At 38.3% G+C, this 25,408-nt stretch overlaps 1 protein-coding gene across 3 annotated transcripts in view; it reads left to right on the top strand.

Moving 5' to 3' along the window:
- LOC111871380 (glycerol-3-phosphate acyltransferase 4) overlaps positions 1-20,649 on the top strand; it is a 70,860-nt gene extending 50,211 nt beyond the window's left edge. The window contains exons 5-9 of one of the 3 annotated variants that reach the window (XM_023864457.2): positions 4,363-4,596; positions 6,374-6,607; positions 11,973-12,230; positions 13,385-13,593; positions 19,779-20,649. In XM_023864457.2, the coding sequence (XP_023720225.1) occupies positions 4,363-4,596; positions 6,374-6,607; positions 11,973-12,230; positions 13,385-13,593; positions 19,779-19,881 (1,038 nt within the window). In that variant the 3' untranslated portion in view covers positions 19,882-20,649. The remainder of the gene's footprint in view (positions 1-4,362; positions 4,597-6,373; positions 6,608-11,972; positions 12,231-13,384; positions 13,594-19,778) is intronic. The other 2 variants (XM_023864459.2, XM_023864458.2) reach the window with 2 other exon arrangements.
- The last annotated feature ends 4,759 nt before the right edge of the window (positions 20,650-25,408 follow it).

Below are 25,408 nucleotides of genomic sequence, written 5' to 3'. Positions count from 1 at the left end.
TTCTAACGGTACTGCAATACCTGCACTGAGATTCAGCAGAATTGTTTTCCCCTTCTGGAAATTGTATTCAGTAAGGCCTCTAGGCCTACAGTTTTACTTTAGTCGAGCAGTTGTCATCATGGCTACAAAGACAAGAGTTGTGCTTGATCTTAACACAAGATTAAAAGTGATTCATACGAGTGAGTGAGATAAATTGTCTGTTCGGCAGATCATGAAGATGTTTAATGTCAGTAAAACTCAAGTGTATGAGATTCTAAAGAAGAAAATGGAAACTTTGAAGCAGTGGGAAACTTGTGCTAATGGAAAAATAAAAAGAGAACTTGAGAAAACTACAAACGAAGACGTTAATGAAATAGTGTGGGAGTGGTTTGTCAGTCTGAGGGTGAAAAATCACCGGTTGTCGGGCCCTATGGTACAGGAATATGCTAAAAAAGTCGCTGAAAAACTGGGGAAGACTGAATTCAAAGCATCTAATGGATGGTTGGAGACTTTTCGCAAAAGATGTCGAATAGTTTTTAATGAACTTTGTGGTGAATCAAGTGATGTAAATAGTGAGACCATTGAGGAATGGGAAGCTAAATTGCTATCCGTAATCGAGGGATATCAACCTGAAAACATAGTGAACGGTGATGAAACTGGACTGTTCTTCTGCGTGCTTCCGAATAAATCACTATGTCTGAAAGGTGAAAAATGTTTGGGAGGAAAACTGTGCAAAGAAAGATTGACTGTTTTTCTAAGTGGTTTTATGTCAGGAGAATTGGAGAAAACCATAGTGATTGGCAAGGCAGCAAAGCCACGATGCTTCCGAAACACGGACATACAGAAACTTCCCGTTGAGTGGAGATCCAACAAAAAGGCATGGATGATGTCACAGATCATGGAGGAATGGTTAACGGCCTTCAATGGTAGAATGAAAATGCAAAACCGGCATGTTTTGTTGTTCTTGGATAACGCAACATGCCACCCCCATATCGAACTTTCCAACGTACGACTTGCTTGGTTCCCTCCAAACACCACTAGTGTTTCTCAACCAATGGATCAGGGCATCATTTGGAATGTTAAGGTCCACTATCGTAAATTATTAATGCAATATTTGCTCGTCAATATAGATTCTACATCATCCGCCTCTGAACTTGGAAGAACTGTCTCGGTTCTAGATGCGGTTATTTGGATAAGTCAAGCAGTAAAGAAGTTGTTACCAGAAACTGTTCAGAAATGTGTTGTGTGGTATAGAATCAGTGATTTGCAAAGAAATATTCAAGGCCATAGGGAAAGAAAAGTGGCTCCCATTATGTGAACATGTAAACGAGATTGAACACAGAAACAGGTTATGTGAAATAGTTTTTGATGGCAAGTTTGACAGTATTATTATAAATTTGGGGGGGGGGATGGATGGTAACAGTTATTTTGATGATAGCAGTGAAAGCAGTGCTTCCGATGCTGGTGGAGTATTATATGAGATTGTCTAGTTGCAGAACAAGTGATTAGTAGCTACAGATAACTGGTAAATGTTTTTGACTGGAGTCAACCACAGGTGGTGGAATGCTGTTGCTGAGACATCTCCCATGCTCCTAGTTGTAGTGAGCCCAGTGTAATGTAATGCTCCTGAAGTTTGCATTAGGTGGTACCATAAGTGTGGAGTGAAAACTGTGACACTGCAAATCATAGTTTATGAACAGAGGAACAAAAAGGAAGAACAGGGTACACTTATGTGTCTGTGATTTTTATTATATGATTTCATGAATGTGGAGTGAAAAGCTGTAAGAAATGGTGACCGTTGACTAGAGAAAGAGAAAGGAAAGCAGTACTATAACTGGAAGTAGTTTGTTTGAATACTTTTATATGTATATAGAAAGATTTCACAAATTTATCTGAGAAGTAACAATCCCGAATGGGGAAAAGTTAAAAATGACTAGTAACTGTATGTCTGCAGAATACATTGCTGAACTGCTGGAGAAAGTAAAAAGATAAAGGAAGAAAGAATGAAATGAAACTGAAAATGCGTATTCTCAGAAACAGCAGTATTCATATACACGAGTATTTGAGTCATAAACACATGGAGTATGTTTTATGTGTTTTTTGTGTAGAATTAAGAGCTTGATATTCCATTATATGTAAATTTTACTGTTCATCCTACATTGTCCTAGTTTTTAAGTAAACATGACATATTTATGAATCTTATCTCTCTTCACATGCTGTTATTACAGTATTCACATGAGCAGGTTCTATTATGTAATGAAATGGTGTTGTAGTCTTCTTTCAGGGCAGTAGTGAAGAATACGCTGTTATATATTTAAAATATAAACTTTATAGATTGCATCCTGTTGTATGTATAATACTAGATTCTTTTTTGTATTATAACCATCAACACAACACAATGAGTGATATGGAAATATCTTCAATGGAGACAGTACATGTTAATGTACATTTTACTTATTTATTACAAATACAGCTATTCTACATGTTTTGACCACAATTTGGTCATCATCAGGCCTTAAATGAATATATCTCAAGTAATTAAACACATTGGATACAATACAGATCCATGTTAATTTAATTTAATTAATTTAATTACTTGAGATATGTTCATTTAAGGCCTGATGATGACTGAATTGTGGTTGAAACATGTAGCATAGCTATATTTGTAATAAATATGTAAAATGTACATTAACATGTACTGTCTCCATTGAAGATATTTCCATATCACTCATTGTGTTGTGTTCATGGTTATAATACAAAAAAGAATCTAATATTAAAATATAAATGTTCAATTCTTTTGATTATTCTTGTAATGAATTATTCATGGAACTGAAATAAGGAACAGTTGTATCCATTAATCCTTACAAAGTCAGGACTGTGAAGTTAATATATTTACTGCTGATAGTTGAGACATGCAGCTTGTCCATTATCCTTCCGTAAATGTCAGTCAAGAGTTGGTTGTTTTGACAGTTCTGTAAAGGTTTTTGTCAGATTAGTAAATACAGAGTTCCATTGCAATTCTAGTATAATAGAGTCTTCCATTGGTTAGATGGTTCATAACAAAATGTTCTGAGATGTGTGTTGTGTGATTAGTCACTTGCTGTTATAACCAGAATTACCAGATGATCCTCATGTGTTTATTAATTTATGCCAGTGAACTCTGACAGTCTCTAGCACAGCTTTAACAGATGCGTATAATGGTACACAACTCATAATTTCTAGAAAAGTCCTAATTTTTATGAGTATCCTATTTTTACATGTCCCACATTGTAAATTTGGTAAAATATTAAGTTAAAATTTTCCAGATGTTAATTTCAGTCTCATTCACGAAAACATTTTGATATTTTCATTAACAGTCCATCACTCAAGTAGAAACAAATCTGACTTGTACTCACAGGCAATTGGTTTGAATTGTGGCTGGTGTGCCAGTTACCGGAGTGAGATTTCCCATGATTTTGTACATACAGTTTTATAAGATAGTGTCTTGAAACAGATCATGACTATTGCCTGCCTTTCAGCATTTAGTTAGGAAAAGAGAAACAAAATATTGACCAATATTTATGTTAATAGCGTACTTTTTTTATGAATATATTAACCCTTGAAGAGAATGGTCTTTTGGTTTCTAATTCCATGTAGCTTGAAGGGAGCCCAACATTTGAGAGTGACATAACCCAGAAGACTGCTTCTCATAGCCACTGCAATGAGCACCTCAGACCCTTACCATCCTATGCATGAGTTTTCCTGCACAGAAGTCCTTCAGCTCTGAGTACCTTTGGTTTTTAATAACATCAGTGAATGTATGTTCTTCTGCCATCTCTTTGATACTGAAAGATAGTTGCACCTTCCATTGGTGAGAACTACTATTAAAACATACAAACAAATAAGATATTTGTCTAATAAATTAAACTCAGTACATCAAGGGTTAATAAAATGTAGATTTTCTTAATTTTTTTAAATACACCTCAAAATGAAATCCTAGAGCCAGCACTAGCATTAATATGTATTTTATCAAGGAAATCTGTAATGTGCTCATCATTTACTTCTTGGTTTGAATTCTGTAGGTCTGTTGTTGGTTCCATTTTGTATTTGATTTACTATATTTCTCATGGTCTGCAATATTTCTGTTTCCAGCAGGATAATGCTGCCAGACCTGTTCAGAAGTTCAGCAGATATCTGTTTTCTGTTAGTGTTACAAACATTTTTCTCTATACTCTTATATTCTATTGCTTAAATTGTTGTGTCTGTTTATTGTGTCCTGGAGACATACCCTGAATTTTAAATTGGTAACCTGTCCAAAATAATTGTTTTGACTGGTTTGTTCCTTCTTATGGACGTTAGCTTGCATAGTCTTTAGCAGTAGAGGTCACCATGTTTCTCTCACAGACTGTTTGGATTGTCATGGCAATGTTGCTTATTGGTCTGGTTCCTGATGGGCATATGAAACGCTGGCTCCACAAGCATGCCTACCTCATAACATTTCGCATTTTGGCCCGTTCCTTATCAGCAATCATCACCGTGCACAACAAGCAGTATATGCCTTCAGGTGGGGTGTGTGTTGCAAACCACACATCACCTATCGACATTGTTATGCTGTCCACAGAGAACTGCTTCTCTCTGGTGAGTCCATCGTGTTGCCAGTTGTCAGTAATTCTGGTGTTGAAGGGCCTCTTGTATTGTAGGTGCTTTTGGAAGTGGTAACCGTATCTTTGTGTGCGTGATGTCCAGTTGGATTGTTGTAACTGGCATTTGGAGGAGGAGCTGGAGGTTAACATGTTCATAACTGCATATAAGAAATCTTTGATTATGAAACGTGGAGAATGGTCTCTTGTTGCATGTTCCCTTTTCACACTAACATTTGTGTAAAGGACAATCATAGATTTTAACAAGAAGTTCTGGGAAGAACTAATCGCCTACTTTCCTCTCATTGTAATTTGGGTATCTGATATGAAAAGTGGAGAAAACTTTAATAGGTGTGCGAAATGCAGTCAATAAAACAATACAATTTATGAGGCTACAGTGTTGGTATTACTGATGAGCATGATTTGAAGTGTACCACTGAGATGACCTCAGATGCCATAATATACATATACATACCAAGTCTCATGGTTTATCAGGTTAGTCATTCTAGTAATAGTTAGGGTATTATTAGGTTTTTAGAATCAACAATAGGATACCAGATTTCATGATGAAGAGAAATTTCACACAAAATTAAACTAAAAATATGAGTTTTGCAAAAAAAAATCGACGTGATGGATTTTTTTTTACTATTATTTCCGGTTTTAGTGAGTAAAAATCTATAAGAAAGAGTAAAAATATCCTATGCAGTGTTTTGGTTGCAGACATGTGTTATTACACAAATATTCAATTTAGTTGTCTCTTTGTTGTTATTAATAGAAATTTTGTTCAGACAACTTATTTCCAAAATAATATTATTGGATTTACAGTGTTGATTGCTAGAGAGAAACATTTTGACAATTTTGGAAGCTTGTTCTATTAGTAATTTTTATATGGGGAAATTTTCATGTTTATCACTCTTTCTTTACATTGTGTATCTATATATTACACAATGTAGTGAGGTAATTTATTCCTTAAGCAAACATATAAATGTTCTCTGAGATGTGGTATGTGACCAAAATACCAAACATTGAAGAACAAATTATTGACTGGATTGGAGAAATTGACTTTGTTTTGCTCAAGCCACACCATCATCTTAACTATGATGAGTCAAGTGTCTGAACAAGGACTACTGTTATCCTAACATAATATGTATTTCAGTTTAGTGAGTCAGTTTTAATGAGTTTTAAGTTTCAGTTTATTTATAATGATGTGTTAATTATTTGATATAGAACTCATTTGCTGAATTGCTTTACATGTTGAGATTGTGCACAGTGTACCACACACTGTCAGAGCCTCGCAACTGGCAAACCAGTCCATCAGAACATGAAGATACCTGGAGTCATACTTGAAGGGATGATGATGAAGTAATGCATATTTATCATGACAGTAGGAAGGTCATGAAAATGGACTGTTTACTTTGGCAGAAAGAAGCACTGTAGTCTTAACAACACAATTTTTCACTCCTTATTCTATTTGCTCTCAGTTGACACAGCCAGTACTTCAGTTCAGAGTTGATAAACATCAGTTAATTATTTTCTTCAGATTGCAATTAAATACTATTGGTATGACTTCTAAGTTTTGAATTGTGTTTGGGAATATGACTGAGGCATATATATATATAAAACGAAAATGTTACTTAAGCCAGGACATTCCACTGTAATTTTTAATGTGTAGAACCATATTTTTCATTTATTCTACTGGTATTATCAGTCAAGTTTGTTGTGTTCTAGAGCTGATTGTAAGGTGGTAGCTTGGGTTATTGTTTAATTGGTTACAGGTGATGTGGCTCACAATTTGCACTGGGATTGTTGGCTATGTTCGTGAGGGCAAGTTCAAACGCTGGCTTAATTACCATGTATCTATCATGTGTTTTGGCGTCTTGTCCAGTGCCCTGTCAGCTGTAATCACATACCATAATACAGAAAACCGGCCTAAGTGTGGCATCTGTGTTGCTAATCATACATCACCTATAGATGTTCTTGTCCTTGCGTGTGACAACTGCTATGCTCTGGTAGGTTGTGGGATGTTATTGATTAGTAAATACTGTGCTATCTTGTACTTAATACCTTCTGTAGTGCATTAATGAAAAGTTTGGGATTTGAGTATAATTTGTGAAGATTATGTTTACATTTTGAAAATATAACTCTGTTAGTGTTAACACTATGTAATACCTGACTTTCATCCATGAACATCCTTGGGTTTTCTTGCATTTGGACATATATTCATGAGACCAGTGGTGCCCATCCTTTTCTGATTCATAGACTGGTGAAGAGAAATGGATTTCCAAGGACAAATACTCTCTCTGACATTGTTCAATATAAATAATAGTCTCATTATTAATAGCACATCTAAACATGCTTATTTACAATGTGAAGGTAACACGGTTATATATCATTACTGTTGACAGTATAATCACCCACATCAAACATGTAAAGTTAAAAATTATGCAGGACAAAATGTATGAAATAGTTCAAGTTAGAAATTTTGTGTGCTATCAGGGCAGTCTTTCATCTTCTGTTTCACATCATTTATTTGATTCCTTTATATTTTGTTAGTGATGGCCTGATAAGAAGATGATATAGGCTATTAAAATATCTGTTCTTTTGTCACCCCACTTAGAGGTGTTTAAATAAGGAATTCCAAATAGAACTCATAAAGCTTACTTTCATTTTACCTAGATTCCTAGTCCTACAGATCTGTTACTATTCGTATTTTTTTTTGTGAAAAACGTTTTTTACTGAAGTACAGGATCTGTCTACCTTAAATTTGTCAGATATAACCTCAGCATTTCATGCCAGTCATCATGTTTGTTGTCACTGACATACAAACAATATTTCAGATTTAAACTATAGATATGTTCATGATCTATCTTCATATACTGTGTCTAAAGCATCTTTGAGGTTGCATCATCATCAGATGGTGATGTGGCTCATTATGTTCTCATTAAAAATTACAATACAACATACAGTGAGAACCATAATTGTCATACCAGAGAGCTCATTAAATATGCAGGACTTCCCTTCTGTGAGGTTGCTTTCTCAGGGTATGATGTACTCTCAGAGATGTTTCAGACAGACGGTATCAACATGCTTAGCTCCACTAATTTATTAGTTTCTGCCTTCAAACCTAAAACTGACAGCTGCTGTGTTCTTATTATATATTCTACAAACTATTGCACTGTACTACATTAAACTGAAAACATGCACTAAAATTCATTTTCTGAAGAATGAATGTACAAGGATCGGACAAAAAGTAGTGGCAACACCTCTATAGTTCTGAAATTACTTTATTACCTGAGGTAAACACACTTGCATTCCTTCACTATAATTGCCCCCTATGTGTACCACCTTCTGCTAAATTTGTGGAAGGCATTGTACACCATCAGTGCGTCCACTTCTGATAATGTCCAGCAGTGACCGCCCTACAGCATGAATAATCTCCTATCTTGTGTTGTAACGTGTCCCTCACAGTGGTTCTTTCATTTTGGCAGAGAGATCATAATCGCACAGACTCATATCGGGTGAGTATGGTGGATGTTGCAGTATCTCCCATTGCCAGGGGTGAAGGAGATCCTTGACAGCGTCAGCAGTATGAGCCCTTGCATTGTCATGAAGGATGATGGTGTTCATTGCCAACAAGTGTCGTCGCTTTCTTCTGACTGCTGGACAGAGATGATTACGCAGGAAATTGCAGTAGTAAGCAGCGTTTACTGTCTGTCGGGGCACAGTGTGGTGCAGTATTGCTCCATCAATGTCATATGCCACAATGAACATCGCCTGCACATTACTCTGTGTAGGGCGCACTTTCTTCGGACGAGGAGAGCCAGGATGCTTCCATTCATTTGATTGTCGCTTCAAGTGCGGTTCATATGAGCGAGCCCAAGTTTCGTCCAGAGTGACGATCCTTCCAAAGAAGTCATCACCTCTCTGGTACCGGTCCAACAAGGCCTGTGCAACTGCATAATGTTGGACTGTTGCAACTCAGACATTGTATGGGGTACCCAACGTGCTGCAATTTTGTGGTATCCAAGAATATCTTGCAGAATGTGGAGCACAGTTTTGTGACATATGTCCACCTCAGCAGCTAACTCCCGCGCAGCCCATTGATGATCCACCTCCAGCAAAGGAGCAAGAAGCTGAATTGTGTGGTTGTCAACATGGGGTTATCCTGAGTGGCATCCCTCCCTTCATGGAACAAATCGCCCACTGTGCCACTGTGCGATATGGCAAAGCAGCATCACCACATGCTTCTCACAGTCCCTGATAACAGTTTTGTGCACTACGACCTTGTGCAACTTCAATTTTTATCCAGGAGCGTTGTTCTTGTTTCGTAAACATGTTGTTAGGGTGCTTGAACTGGGCTCCTGAACTTCAAGACGATGCACAATGCAACTCAATGAAACACAACCAGAGCCACTCACTGCACTACTTCAACTGAACTTCTGCTATCAGCTACAGATGGCGCTAGTGCCACCTGATGCACATCTTTCATGTTACAACAGTGTTGCCACTACTTTTTATCAAACCCTTGTAGTTAAGTAAAGCCATATGAGTAAGGTGATGCGTATGCAGCCATAAGAAGACTTGTTGCATGTGTGAGCTTTCATAGTGGAGTGGAGGATGTCTTTTGTCAATGTGGTCATTTTGTAAATTGAGCATGTGGTAGAGGTAATAAATTGTGTGTATGTGTACGGCTATTTCAGTACTGCAGCATATAGGAAGTTGCCTACACATCTTCATTTACTAAATAGAGGGTTCTAACATTGAACAAGGGATGTTTGTATTTGCAGTATTTCAGTGAGTACAGGTATATGTCAGCTTTATGTTCTCTGGTGGTAGAGTACCGTTGAAAATTCTTGTCTGAATGCAAATTATGTTTGCTTTTGTTTGAATATTTTCAGTAATGTTTGTGGAAATTACTCAGTTTTTGGGATAGTTTTAGCATTCTGATGTTTTATTGTTCAGGTAGATTTGTCTTTGTGGCTTTTTTGACAACTTGATGATAAGGATAAGTCAGATAGTATCTAAGTGTATTTATTGGGCCGTGCCATAGCTCAAGCGGTTAGTCACTGGCTTCCCACCGCGGCAGCCCGGGTTAGATCCCGGATCTGGTCAAGTGGGATTTGTGGTGGACAAAGTGGCACTGGGGCAGGTTTTCTCCGAGTACTTCGGTTTCCCCTGCCAATCTTCATTCCACCAATTGCTCCACAATCACCCTCGCCTATCATCTGGGGCTAGTACAATAGGCCAGAAGTGGCTGCAGTACAAGGGACCTAGTCCCACCCCACTAGCAATAAAAAAAGTGTGTTTATTAAAATTAACAGAATAACAATACAGATCTTGCAAGCGCATCTTTTTCAACATAGCCCCTCTGCTTTTCAACACATCTGATCCAGCACTGAGCAGACTTTTGTATTCCTTCAGAGAAAAAATGTTTTTGGCTGGATGATAAACCACATATGTACTGCCCCCTTCAGCTTGTGGCAATATGGTGGTCTTTCAAAACATTTTTGAGGGGTCCAAACAAATGATAGCCTTATGTGGCAAAGTCAGAGCTGTGTGGTGGATGTTCCAGACTCACATACCAGAGCTTCTGGAGTGCTACACCATTATGGGAATAGGCATTGGCATCCAACAGTACATTAACTTGGTGTTTAATGCAAGTTGATGGCTTCATTTTTATGACAGACATTGTCTTCAGCCATTGCACTCTATAACATAAGTAAAATTAGAATTGAATTCCATTAAGTACAACAGTGTTTTTTAATAATAAAATAAGTCATTATGTGTTTCAGTCATTGATGATTGCCTTCTTATGATGGCCATCATTTTCCTAAATATGTAAACACTTTATTTTGTGAAGAAAGCAGTCTTCTGGGATTTGGCACCGTGTATATGTGGTGTTAACCGACGTTTCGGAGGAACGTATCGCCTCTATCTTCAGGGTAGAAGAAAAAATATATAAGAAATCTGCAAGCAAAGAGATGGAGGCGATACGTTCCTCCGAAACGTCGGTTAACACCACATATACACGGTGCCAAATCCCAGAAGACTGCTTTCTTCATAGTCACCGCCGTGAAAGCCTCAAATCTTACTTTATTTTGTTATTAAAAGATACTGTTGCACTTGTTGGAGTTCAATTCTAATTTTGCTTATATATTACTTATGTGCTGGCTTCAACTTGTCACACAGCATCACACTGTTACTTGAACTGTGTATTGCCACACTCCTTTCCTCTTAATGTTCAAGGATTGGTCCTTGAGAATCCTAGGAAATCTTGAGAGGGGATGTCAGGTTTTTCCTTTGTATATCTTGTTATTAGTTCTCCAGCTCATAATGGTAGATTTTGTTTTGTCACTTGTGACAGTGCAGGGCCATGCGGTAGCGTAGTTGGTTGAGGCAATATGCTACAAGTCGGAAGGTCGCGGGTTCAAGTCCCGATGAGGTATTTGGATTTTTTTCAATTGACCTAATCCTTCCAGCCCCACTATGGCCCTGGGGTTGACTCAGCCTCTAACAGAAATGAGTACCAGGAATTAATTAAATAATTTTCCTGGGGAGTAGAGCGAGTCCGGTGCGTAAGGCTGACAACCTTACCGCCCTCTTTGAGCTGATTGTCTAGATAATGTGGGACCCTCAATGCCTCAGAACCCTATGGGCCTTCACGTGCTGTTACAGGGATAGCTTTATTTTTACTAGTGACCGTGCAATTTAGAATGGTGTCACTTTTATGATAATCAGTGCAAAAGGTGGTTACAGATGTCCAGATGGTTATGCCTGTGTTGTGCAGTAAGCTGTTAGGGAATCCATCTTGCATAGACACATAGGAGTGAAGTGTGTGGTGGATGATTTTATAGTTAGAAATGTGGTTGATTGCCTGCTAGTGTGCCATTTCACCCTTCTTTTGTCAAGAATCACTGCAAAAACTTGTTCAGTGTTTCCTTCATTCATAAATGTGAATGAGTTTTGTGAATCTTCTGTATCAGAGACACTTGTTTGGCCACATTTAAACATATCACTCTGTGTCTAAAATGTTCTCCTATGGCAAAACACTGTCACCTTACTGGGCTGTCAGTCTTCACTGAATTTCTGTTACTTCTGACACTTTCAACCCACAAACTCCTGATCACTGTATGTTATTCTGTAGTGTGTATGATAAGCAGAGTGGCTGTGTTGACGGTCTTGGTGGCACAAAAACAAGTGAATGCTTGAGGTCAGTACATCTCTACAGTAACAGTGAGGTTCTCCTGTAAACAGTATATTGGCAACAACATTTCTTCTCTAATTCAGATCACTCTGGGTGAATGTATAAATTTACATCAAATGTAGAAACGGTTCATGAGAAGACAGAAATGATCATCTATGATTGTTCTACAGATTGGTCAGCGGCATGGTGGGTTTCTTGGAATCCTGCAGAGGGCACTAGCAAGAGCATCCCCACACATTTGGTTTGAAAGATCTGAAGTTAAAGACAGAGAGGCAGTAGCAAAGAGGCTGCGGCAGCATGTGTCTGACCCAAGAAACCCTCCAATTCTCATCTTCCCTGAAGGCACTTGTATCAACAACACATCTGTTATGCAGTTCAAGAAAGGCAGTTTTGAAGTGGGAAGTGTAATTTATCCAGTGGCAATCAAGGTTAGTGATGGCTGATATGTCAGTTATTTTTTTCAATTAGGGGAATGTCATTTTAGGTGTTACTTGTATCATATGAATCTAGTAAGCGCATGGTGGGATATGATGGACTTATCTGTCCATATAGATGTTTTATCACTGACACTACTAATGGATTTTAATAATGTCCATGATTTATTCTGACCGTCTTACAGTGCATACATTTATTCACCTTACTCTTCTCTCTTGCACTACATGTTTCAGCACAAACGTGCCATCTTCAGGTGCTTTTCGATGTACGTCGAACTACTTCATTGCATGCCCTGTTGTCTTTATACTAAAATAACTAAAATATATATTCATCATATATATTGATAAATTTTAAATATTAAAAATATTAAAACTGTTCAGGATTTGTCATCCTTATGTCGTATCTTTAATAATATTTAGTATTGGGCATCCACACTAAAAGTTGCTCCATGAATTTAATTTCTGTTTGTATTGATGCAGATTGGTCTGCAGACCAAGACTTAGGGAACTGAAGTTTGAAACAGGTAGAAGGACCTATTGAGCCTGTTGAGAGTGTTTTCAATACCATATTACAGTCTGTAGTCACAATAATTTGCTCTACCTTTCTCCAGCTGTCTTCTCAGGATGATGATAGTGTCATGAGTTTGGTGTTTGCTGACCGGGATTCGTTCAGATTAATCTTACATTCCTCATTATCATGAGCTACATCAACTTACTCATTAAACTCATGTTCATTTTGTCAACAGGCTCCCCAGGAGGTCCAAATCCTGGTACTGTTGAACTTCACAACACATTAATCCTGATTTTGTAAAATAATTTACAATACATGTGTTGGTAATTTTACTCTAGGTGTGTTTTGCCAAATGAAATGCATTTAGAATTGATGGAGGCCTGTTTGTTGTACAGTGTGTGATGAAGTTTTGAAACTGTCATCTGTAGATTGGATGCTTGTTTGCCTCTTGCCTCATCTGTGAAAGGTTTTGAAACTTTGTAAAATTTCTTGATCAAGGGTTTGTATCAGACATCATGTTTTGGTGGTAGAAAATCTAATTCATTGTAGCATGCATGCCAGTAACCACGATGGAAAGCCTTACTGATGACTAAGGGGGTGCATTCTAAATACATGAATCTGTATTATTTGTTTTCAGTATGACCCCAAATTTGGTGATGCTTTCTGGAACAGCAGTCGCTACTCCATGATGCAGTACTTATATTTAATGATGACAAGTTGGGCCATTGTCTGCGATGTCTGGTACTTGCCGCCCATGTACCAGCAGGAAGGAGAGAGTGCAATTGACTTTGCCAACAGGGTGAAGAGTGCAATTGCACGTCAAGGAGGCCTTGTGGACCTCATGTGGTGAGATGATTCTGACCATTAACCTCACTCTAAGCATATTATCTGGCATCATCACCATTATTATAATCCTCTTCACCCCGTCAACACCCTCACCCTATCATCATCATCATGCCCCACATCTTTATCATCACCACCCCATCTCACCCCATTATCATCTTCAGCACCTATATCATGTGTGTGTGTCCTGTGCCTCTGATGTTCTGACCAAGAAGCCAGGAGGTACTGCCCTTTTACAGTATGGTGAGACTGTTTTCTGTGTGTGAACAGGGGAGGGGTGAGTCGCATGGACCAAAGCCCATAGTACGAGGAATATTCGGAAAGTAAAGATACAAGTCCAGTAAAAATGCAAGGGATTTTTTTTTTCTTCAGGAATAGCAGTGCTGCCATGTGAGATAGGAACCATATGACAGGGCATAGTTCACCAGTCACAGTCATGGCAAAGTTGTGCACACAGTATGTGTTAATAATGTTGTGTCAATTCAGAATCCTGCTAGACGTGAGGTTTGTACAGTAATTAGATTTCTCCACATGAAAGGAGAAACTGCTGCTGAAATTTGTCGCCGACTTGTTTCTGTTTACGGTGAAGATGTTATGAACAGGCAAAACGTGGCAAAATGGTGTCAAGAATTTGAAGCAGGAAGAAGTTCATGATGAAATTAGTGGAAGGCCATCCTTTATCACTGATGAAATCATCCAAAAAATTGATGAAAACGTTTGTGCTGACAGACGTTTAACCATCGATGAACTTCATCAACAATGTCCAGAAGTGTCAAGAACTGTTCTTCATGAAATTGTTGCAAAAATATTAGGCTATTGGAAACTGTACACATGTTGGATGCTGAAAATGTTGACAGATGATCACAAGAAATTTGAGTGGCTCCAGCGCAGGCATTCTTCGCGCATTACAAGGATCAAGGTGATGACTTTGTGGAACATATTATGACAGGAGATGAAACTGGGGATCTCATCACACAACTGAGAATAAGTGACGATCAATGCACTGGTGCCACACACACTCACCACCAACAAAAAAAGTCAAAATTTCACCATCAAACTGAAAAATCATGGCAACCATCTTCTGGGACAGGAAGGGGCCACTTCTATCATTTTTTTGCCTCGAGGAGGCACCATCAATGCTGCTGCTTACTGTGAGATGCTGAAGAAACTGCATCAGGCTGTTCAGAACAAGCAGAGAGGAATGCTAATACAAGGAGTCTGCTTACTGCATGATAATGCCTGTCCACACACTGTTTATGCCATGCAGGATTTGTTGCAGTCCTTCAAGTGGGAAGTATTGACCCATCCACAACACAGCCCAGACCTTGCACCAAGCGACTATCACTTGTTTTCTAACCTGAAAGCTGGAAAGACGTTTTCAGGCAATGATGAGGTTCAAAGCATGGTGATGACATGGCTAAGAGAGCAGGCGGGAGATTTTTGCAGTGCTGGAATATAAAAACCTAGTTCCCGGCTTCACTAAGTGCATTGCGATCCATGGTGACTGTGTTGAAAAGTAAATAAAAGTGTGTTGTAAAAGTGCTACGAGTGAATAAAAAAAAACTCTTTACAAATATTTATTTTGACTTTTTATGTTTAGTTTCCGAATAACCTTTGTACTTTATTTTGAAATAATACATACATTTTACAAATAAGAGGGAGCATGTGGTTGTATAGTTGGCTGAGGCACTATGCTACAAGCCAGAAGGTTGCAGCTTCATTTCCTGATGAGGTCATTGGATTTTTCAGTTGACCTAATACTTCTAGCCGCCCTGTGGCCCTTGGGTCGACTCAGCTTCTAACAGAAATGAGTACCAGGAATCTTCCTGGGGGTAGAGTGTGGCTGGCTCATAAGGTTGACAGCCTCACTGCTGTCTATGAGCTGATTATGTAGAAAAATATGACAGCCTTGACTTCTCACAACTTTATTAGCCTCCACAGCTTGTTGCAGAGATAGATTCTCCTTTACAAATAATATACAAATTGTAAGGAACAACTTATTTAGTATGGTTATTAGGGTTTTGATCCATGTGGCTCACCCCTTTGGTGCTCATTCCCAGAAAACAGGTTCACCATACTATAAAAGGGTGGTAACCCTGGCTTCTGGGTCAGAATATAAGAAGCATGACACACATACACTTCATCTTCATAATCACCTTTATCATCTCCACCCACCACCATAATCATATTTCTTATTGTCAGCCACCACTGCCATCACAACCACAACCACCACCACTGTCACCAGTAATTATCATCAACACCATTACCATCACCTTTATCATTAGTATAACCCCATTTTCATTTTTACCATCTCCATCGTTAACTGGCATCATTACTTTTACCCACATCTGTCATATTCTCATCCTACCATTTGCAACACGATTATCATTAACAAAGATAGACGTGAACTATATAGACTGAGAGCTCAAGGAAAAGAGAAACAGGTGACTCTATTTGACTGATTATTGTATTTTTGTTACAGTGTTGAAACATGCATATTTCAAAGGGCTTGCATTACAGTGTTCAAACATGCATATTTCATATGTCTTGCCTAAGTTATGGTATAAAGCTAAGAATTCTTCTCTATGCTAAAAAATTAAATTCGCTTAGTGGGGGGTGGAGTCCAACTGGGTCCACTCAGCACGGTGGCCACTGATTGGCCTATTGTACCTGCCCCGGGTGATTGTGATGATGGAGAATTTGGTGGAATGAAGATTGACAGAGGAAACCGAAGTACTCAGAGAAAACCCACTCCAGCGCCACTTTGTTCACCACAAATCCCACTTGACCAGACCTGGGATCGAACATGGGCTGCTGTGGTGGGAAGCCAGTGACTAACTGTTTGAGCTATGGCGCGGCCTCTTCTTCTCTATGTTAGATCAGTTTAATTTCTCTGATTGTACGCATTACTCCATTTTATATTTATTTAGATGGTCCCTTCAGACGTGTAAAATCAATGTTTCAGTGTGTATATTTCTTCAGTACTATTTAATTGTGCCAGTTTAAATCAGATGGTTTGCTCTGTTTGTTAAATTCTTAATTGGAGATGATAAAGGTTAATGCACTGGTTTTTACATCTCCATCGTAATTAAGATCTTTTTATTAGAATATGATGTTAACCTTTATGAGCCGAAGGACACCGTATGGGGACCTTTAAAGTAAAGCCGAGTGGCCAAAAGACACCGTATGGGTATGCGCAGTCCACGCGTGTGCACAGTGTTTTAAAATCTAATTTTAAGATAGAAATTCTTGTTCTACTTACATTATTTTTGGACACCAGCTTTATAAGTAGACTGTCTTCCCTCCTGTGTCATCTAACTGAATGTTGCATGTCACTGAATGCAGAGTCCGACATTGCAATTCATGCACTTTGTCCGTAATTAACTCTGTTTTCCACGCGAAGCGCATGCACGCAATGTTAGTCTCGTATTAGCAGGAAGTAAGCCAGTGATGGTGAGTGGTGTCCTCTATTCATAACGCTTATAAAACATTGCACTTTCAACTATGCACCATGGTCCCATTTCGCATTGAAGGAGTCGAAATTTGGAGGCCGCTTGTAAATCACACCATTCCCATTTCGCATTGAAGGAGTCGAAATTTGGAGGCCGCTCGTAAATCACACCATTCAGAATGCGTCACAGTTTATTCTGAAGGGATGGAAGCAAGTGGTATGAGATGATATTCCAAGAACTGCCTCTATGTGGATAGTCCATGAATAAACAGACAGAGTTTCATAAGGCAATGTAGGATAAGAACTGCCCACACTCCTGTGCAAGAAGCCCACTGACTGGAGAATGTGCAATGAAAACAAACATTCTCTCTCCTCCAGATAACACATAGTCAGACCATGAGTCAGAAGCATGCATTTATACTGCAGGAAGGTTTTGTGCAGAAGCTTTATGCATTTTTGTAGACAGACGCTCAAAATTGGGGAAATTTTTTTTTTTTGGAATCAGTGTAACAATTTTTACAGATTCTAAAATCTGTAAATTACAGTATCTGATTCTATATACTTTCTAGATAAAAGTAGCGTTTATTTCGTTCGTTTATCACAAAAATTGTAGAAATCACAGCATTTTGAGTAACATGATTACAATTTTTATTACTCTACAATGGCGGGCATTTAAATTAACTCCGTCCCGCTGCCACTACCGGAATTTAAATGGCCCGTCCCATAAAGGTTAAAATTCTTTGGACTTATAGGAGGCTTAAATTTAATTAGAGTTATTGCACCTTCAGAGTCTGTGCCCAGCAGTTGAACTGTTGCTGAAAGATAACTGCACTTTTGGTTTTGTGGATTGTGGAAGGGTGAGTGTGGGATGAGAATAATGAGAATCATGGGGTGAATTGGGGGTGACGGTGATAACAAAAGTGGTTAGGATTGGGTCCATGGGTTGAGATGGTAATGTTTTTTGGGAATGGGGAGATAATGCAATGAATATGATGCAGCATGGGGATGTTGATAATGAAGATGATAATGCTGGAGGGGTGAGATAATGTTGGCAGTGATAGTATACAAACAACAAACTCCGTGGCCTGTAGTTCGCAAGTGAACTATACCGACTGAGCAACCGCCACTTGTTGGCAAAGTTAGTGCCAACTTTAGCGGATAGAGGGTGTTGCACGTCAGTGCAACAGATCCCCATGGCCGTTAATCTCAGTTTTCTAGGCCGGAGCTGTTATTTCCTTGAAATAGCTCCTCAGTTATCCTAATGAGGCTGAGTGGACCCCTTTCCAGACCCACTACTTCTCAGAAAATCTTTTAGCGCCCGGAATCGAACCTGGGACCTCTGGATCTGTAGCCAGGAGTATGCATATAATAAGGATGATAATGGGGTTGGGGTGAGAATGATAAATTTGCCTGTAGTGGTGGATGAGAAGGATAAAAGATAAGAACATTGGTGGTGGAGTGAGAATGATGATACTGATGAGTGGGGAATGAAAGTGTAAAGATGGTAATGGTGATAAACTAATGACATGTTGGGGTGAGGAGGGGAGACAGGGCTATAATGATGTTGATGGTGGAGTGATATATACAGGTGTCCCAGGAGGAATGTGCCAGACTTCGGGAGGGTGTTCCTTATGTAAAGTATGCTGATATAACCCAAAACACCTATGTCCAAAGTTGAACGGTTACGGAGATAATGGCCCGAGAAAAGTGTGGTCTTCTGGCGGGTCCACGCACTTTACCTGTCAGCTGACTAGTCTTATCGATATTTGTCCTTGAGTGTGGTGATGACAGCTCACGTTAGCCCCACACACTCGCATACCAGAACGCGCAGTCACGTCAGTGCTTGCCATTCATGTGTCATGTATAGTGCTTGGAACCTAACGACAACTTTGACATGGCGTGCGAGTTTTTTATAGTTCAGTTTAATGGCTTCATGTCACTCACAAGTTAGTTTGATGTTACGTACATTTTTAACATTACAGAAACCACATATTCCTGCCAGTTTTAATATGTATTTGGTAATCAACAAGTGTGTAACACCTGTCAAAGTTTCACACTTCTCTGGCCATTATCTCCGTAACTTTGGACATAGGTGTTTTGGGTTATATCGGCATACTTTAACATAAGGAACACCCTCCCGAAGTCTGGCACATTCCTCCTGGGACACTCTGTATAGGCAGGTGGTGATGGGCATGATTATAGTGATGGAATTAGGATTTATAACAGTTACAGTGAGATGGGATGGTGATTAGGATTGTGATGACAATGATGGGAATGAATCAATAAATTACCCGTGCCAGGAAAAAAAAAAAGAAAAAGAAAAGTAAAGCTATCTCTGTACCAGGCTGTGAAGGCCCATGGGGTCGTGAGACGCTGAGGGTCCCACACTATCTAGACAATCGGCTCACAGATGGCGGTAAGATTGTCAGCCTTACGCGCTGGCCGCGCTTTACTCAAGAAAATTATTTAATTAATTCCTGGTACTCATTTCTGTTAAGAGGCTCAGTAAACCCCAGGTCCTAGTGCGGTTGGAAGGATTAGGTCGGCTGAAAATATCCGATGACCTCATCGGGACTTGAACCTGTGACCTTCCGGCTTGTAGCATAGCCCCTCAACCAACTACTCTCACTGGTATTCAACTGCACTCATCACCTTATTGAGCTGCAGTTGTAATTTTGTGATGTTCTTAGGAAATAAGCTTCTGAGGTTTTCAAGCAATTTTGTCTTTTATGTTCAGGGATGGGCAGTTGAAACGTATGAAGGCAAAACCAGAATGGAAGGAAAAGCAGCAAGAAGAATTCAGCAAACGACTTAAAATTGACACAAAGAAGCAAGAATGAAGGGGGAAAGAAATATCAGATTGTGTCCCTTTGTGACCCTAGTTTCCTCCTAGTCATTCCCATGAAATTGTTTTTGCTTTGAAAATATTGCATCAAACTTCATGAAGTTTGTACTTTCCCATGTAATGTAAGAAAGATTCTTTTTTATGGGGATAATGGGCACTGTGGGGTAAGTCACAAAGAATAAGGCATTAGTATTACCCTCCAGAAAAGGGTATGTACCTGTGTATATAGTGTATATATGAATGTGGGCTTGTACCTTGGATCTTGATTTTGACAAAATTCGCTTAGTTTCAAATTCTGAAACTGTAGGCTTTGGCAGAATTTTGTAAACTGTTTGTGCCACTAAGGAGAAGATGATAACCATTTAATGATTTCTTATGTGAGCGGTTTTCTCATAAAGAAATAAAATGTAATTATGCTCCAATGTTCAAGACTACATTTTTTCTTGTACAATGGGCCACTAGGATGTTGTTATACCTTGGACCACTGGATAAAGGAGTGGGATATTATGAAAAAGAAACATATTTATTTAACTTGCACAGCACTGAATCAGTTTTTATTCACAGCAAATAGGACAAATTCATTAATGAGGTATGGAAATGTAATACACTTTCATTTTGTAAAAATTAAACACAGGCTTATATTACTACATTCATATTGTCATTTGTTGGGGTGATTAGTATAGACATGGTTTTGGATTGGATGATTGGATTGACACCTTATACATTCACACAGTTTGGGATTACAGGGAATTACAGCGCTATCGCTGTTATACACTTGTTACAGTTCACCGTTCCTCACTCACTAGATTCCTGTTTTCACTAGTCGTCTCCTGGCAGTGAATTTATTACAGTCTCACTGGAGCTTAAATCACAAGTAAAGGCTTCTTGGCACAGTCTAATTCATTTCTTGCCATTTCTTCTCAATCACCTTTGACTGCCATATCCAGAAGTCGACCCAGTTCCCTTGACTATACTCCTTTGTACTGTGACCCGTCTTCTGACTGTGTCCTCTTATAACTTCTTGGCATGGACACCGCAAAGAACACTGTCGTCTGTTGTCAAGAATGCATGTTTACTTGTCCATTACCTAGTAATGGATGTCCTTCTGCTGTTGCATGTTGCGGGAGTGTGTTTACCGACCCGTTACCTAAAAATGGGTATATACATCACAATACTATTCAGAGTTTAAGAACTAAGAAACTGACAGTGATATGAACATGAAACTTCACCTGTTTTTTTAGTATGCGTGAAAATGCTCCATTTTAACATATAATTTCTGTTTTTTTTCTGATTACCTAACCTCTGGAGGAGGCAACTCTGAAATTGTATCTTCTTTATTGATGGTATGCACTTCTGAATTTCTTATGAACTTGTCATTCACAATATGTCTATTCATGTACTTCACTACTACTTTATTGTCTGTGTTACCTGAATTAATTCTGCAACATAATGGTGCACTGCCAGTTTTCCTTGTAGTTGTGTTAGCCAAAGGTCACCTTAAGAATACCTTCCTCATTTTGCTCAAGAAGGTTATTAGTCCTCTTCATCGTATCTTACAATTTTGTGTCATGAGAATCTTCCATGGGGAATTCAAAGGATGAATATGATTCTCTAAAACATTGGCAACATTGCATTTATATCACAGTGCAACAGCCCAAGAACAGAATTAAAATTAATAATTAACCACTTTGAAAGCCTAAAACCAGGAATTTTCTTATGAATTTCTACTTCATAGTAATGAACTTGATGCAAGGGATCATGTCGAGGGAATCCACGTACATTCTTGGTGGAGTTTGCATCATAAATGGCACAGTTAAGTATGGATCTGTATGTACCATTATATTTAGCAATTCAGTGTAACATTACAATTCCTGGAAACGGTATGCAGTGCCAACCCTTGCTGCACAGCTTCAGTTGCATCATTAAATCTCTTTTCTTGTTCTGGAGACAGTATTGGTCTCTTTACAACTTCTATACTTTGTCGCATCTAAAAAAGATTAACATGAAAGCAATGAAAGCATGTATCCCGATCTCTAATAAGCGTCAGTAATTTTTGAAAGGTACAGGACATGCCAAAGTTCAAGTCAGTTATAATATTCACGTTTAATATGGTGGCAAAAAACAGTGCACTGTTTTGTAGCTTTATACCTTCAGGTGGTGTAAAATGTGTTGCCACTTAATAATAACTAGCTCGGTGGCTTTAGTCTGCAAGCAAACTATACCGAAAGAAACTTGAAAATAATTAGTTAGCCAACTTTAAACAGAAACTTTGGTACAATTATCAGCATGTATGTTGGGAGTTGAGGCTCTGATGATTGTGTATATGAACAGTATGGTCTTCTGGGTTGTAACGCTGTGTAGTTCAGTGATGGCTCTTTGAAAACTACATGGTATTAGAACCCAGAAGACTGTATGCTTATAATCAGCTGTTTCATGCAGGTTGATAAACGTAAATAATTTCTTTTCTAAAATTTCCCATCACCGATAATCACAAATGCTATTTCTGGGCCATAGTACAAGGTGGTCCAAGGTGGTCCAAGGTACAACCCTTTCCCCTATATATTTTTAGTACTGTTATTTTGCACAGCTCAGAGTTTCATAAAAAGAAGCTTTTTCTGTCATTTTTGCTGAAATAAATTATTGTTAACACATACTGCAAGAATTTCATTTCGGAACTAGAGATCAAAATCCTGGCATCCATTACGTTTATTGTTTCTGCAGTACATGAAAATTTCATTCAAGGCGTTGTCAGACTTCTGGGTTGTACTATATTAAAATACATAAGAAGAATGATTTGCTTCATTTTATTACTCTCTTCTGTGTGTTAAAAAGCTGCAATGAATTTTGTTTAGTGCAGGAGCACTACAGGAAGATGTAGTTCTTATGGCATCACTTTATGCCATATAATGATTATTCATAAAATGACCATACCAAAGATTACTGAAACTTCTAATGGGAGGTGGGAGCTTCATGTAAAGCAATTTATTTTTCCAGTCTGCCTTGCCTTCCTGCCACTTCCCTCCTATCACATTAGTCTTATAAGATGGGGAAGTAACATCGAATCCATGACAGTAAGAATACAAACAATGACTTTGTAACATTCCAAAAATTTTGCGCACAGTAGGACTGGAATATGTGTGTTGATGTGCTTGCATGTGCAATGGAATGTCGAGTTTGAATTGAATCCTGTGTGTGAAATAATATCATTACTCTGTGATATAAATATAAGCTGTAGAGTAAAGTAGCAACAACCCCAGTTTACTGAGTTTTTGGATTTTGTCAGTTATGTAATGTTCTAAAAAACAGTGTTTCAGAAATTGGATCTATTTTCATCCTCAGGTGGAAGGGTGCGAGGCACCTACTTTGTGGGACACCAGAATTGGTATAACTATACCTATGTAACCATTTCAGATTGGCTTTTTTCAAAGGGAGATAATAGGAAAATACACATTGAAAATTCTGGAAGTGCACATGAAGACCCAAAACTAAGATGGAAAAGTAGAAAATAAATTCATCAAACCAAACCAACAGCTAAATCTAGACACATCAATGTGGAAGAAAATCAAAGTTTATACAACACCTGCCTTCCACCAGCACCATCTGTGGAACAAAAATTGAGCATCGAAATGAAAATCAGGTAGATGCCCACAAGGAGTTTGTCATATCATACTGACCATCCCTACAGGTTGCCAGCCTCCTTGCTGGTATGGGGGAGATTTCCAAATAGGGTGTTAAGGGCTGATTTGTGGTATTTCTTATACCTTCTGTTACTTCGGATTTCAGATATCCTGGCTTCATCCAAGCCTACACTAAGACTTCCTGCATAAGCATGTTGGGCCAATTTTGATTTTTCATGAAGATGTCTGAGATTGAGCCTATGTTTGCAGAGATGCTCGTTTCACCAGCATACCTTTTGCCACATTCATAGGGAATGCTAAAGATGCAACATGCTGTTTGTTTTGGATTTCTTTCTAGTCTGGTTCTATATGTGTGAATTCCTAAGAATGTACTTTGTTTTGAAGATAGTCTCAATGTTGTGACAATTCCTTGTATGTTAGAAATCTTCAGAAGTGCCCTTCACATAGGAAATAAACACAGAGCTAAGAGGGGTTTTCTCTTTTTCTGGACAGCCTCTGCCTTTGAAGAACTGTCTGGTTGACAAAATCTGATCTTGGATACATCTACAGGTGTAGTTATATTAACTTATGTGTCCAGTGATTGAGGTTAGCTCTTCCTAATGGACCCCATAGAGTAGGTGCCAAATACCCTTTCACCTCAGGTTGAAAAGAGATTCAGTTTTCTGAAATGTTCTGTTTCTTAGAACTTTAAAAGTGGATTGGGCAAAGCCTAAAAATTCATTAACCCTGAGTGTTATACACCATCGTCAGAGCCCTTTAGAATTGACTAGTAACAACCCGCTGAATGTATGAAACAGGTGACCCATTGGCTTACTAGTGTTCATATTTATCTTCTAAATTAGTTTTAATGTTTCAGAATTCTGAGTAGAATGGCTTGTTACAGAAGCTTGGGGGCAAGCATATTATTTTTTTATTTAAGTTGATAGGAAAGCTTGTTCTCCATTTTTTTTGTGGAATGCTTCCCATTGTGCCATCTATTCTGGCTTTGTGTAATGGAAAGAAACTGAAACTGACAATTTGACATCTGTGTGAGCCAGTGTGTTAATAATAGTGCAGTGTTGCTGTGTAACCAGTATGTGATAGTTTCTGGTTAATAATAATGCAGTGCTGCTGTGTAACTGGTATCTGATAATTTTTGGTTAACTTTATTGTTTAAATATCTCTATTTATTGCCTTGTTCATATGGGCAAATTGAGGGATTTATAACTATACAGTGTGAATGCATGTATTTGTGTGTGTGTGTGTGTGTTTGTCTGTATGTATGTGTAAATTGAAAATAGAGCCTCCACAGGAATTGAAAGGACTCTGGTTTCATAACACAAATTATCTATATTTAAATTATTAATGTAGCCCATATTATGATCAGTTATTTGTATACATATTTAAATATACTTGAAAGTATATTTTCTGGAATAAATGTATATTTACATGGACGTCATCTACTTGTAATGTAATGTTGTATGAATACTCATTTTAATAGGTCCTTATTGTCATGGCCCAGTCTTGATGTGCCTTTAATGTGAATTCTGGACATACGTGATATTACATTTGAAAGCAAAGATGTGAAGATGGTTGTGAAATAAATGTCAATGCTGTAGTGGGGCTGTGAAAATAAGGCCTTATGTCAGTAGATGGAAGGTTATTACGATAGTCTATTTTACATCTATTAACAGATAAAAAAAGTAAGTAAAGTACAGTCATTTTCAGAATTATGATGTACATAGTGTTTAAGGTCTTTACAAATGCTGCAAATGTTCCATGTTCCAGATTATGAGAAGATTAATTAATATCCATAATTGTTATGGGATGTCATATCTGAGAAAGATGTACCATATGTCTACCTGTACAGTCACATGTACTAATAAATAATGTTCTCCAGAACAC

This window comes from Cryptotermes secundus, unplaced genomic scaffold (assembly GCF_002891405.2).
Source record: "Cryptotermes secundus unplaced genomic scaffold, Csec_1.0 scaffold194, whole genome shotgun sequence".
In the NCBI taxonomy this organism is placed as follows: Eukaryota; Metazoa; Arthropoda; class Insecta; order Blattodea; family Kalotermitidae; genus Cryptotermes; species Cryptotermes secundus.
The sequence above is the reverse complement of the archived record's forward strand: the minus strand, read 5'-3'. Positions and strand labels throughout refer to the sequence as shown.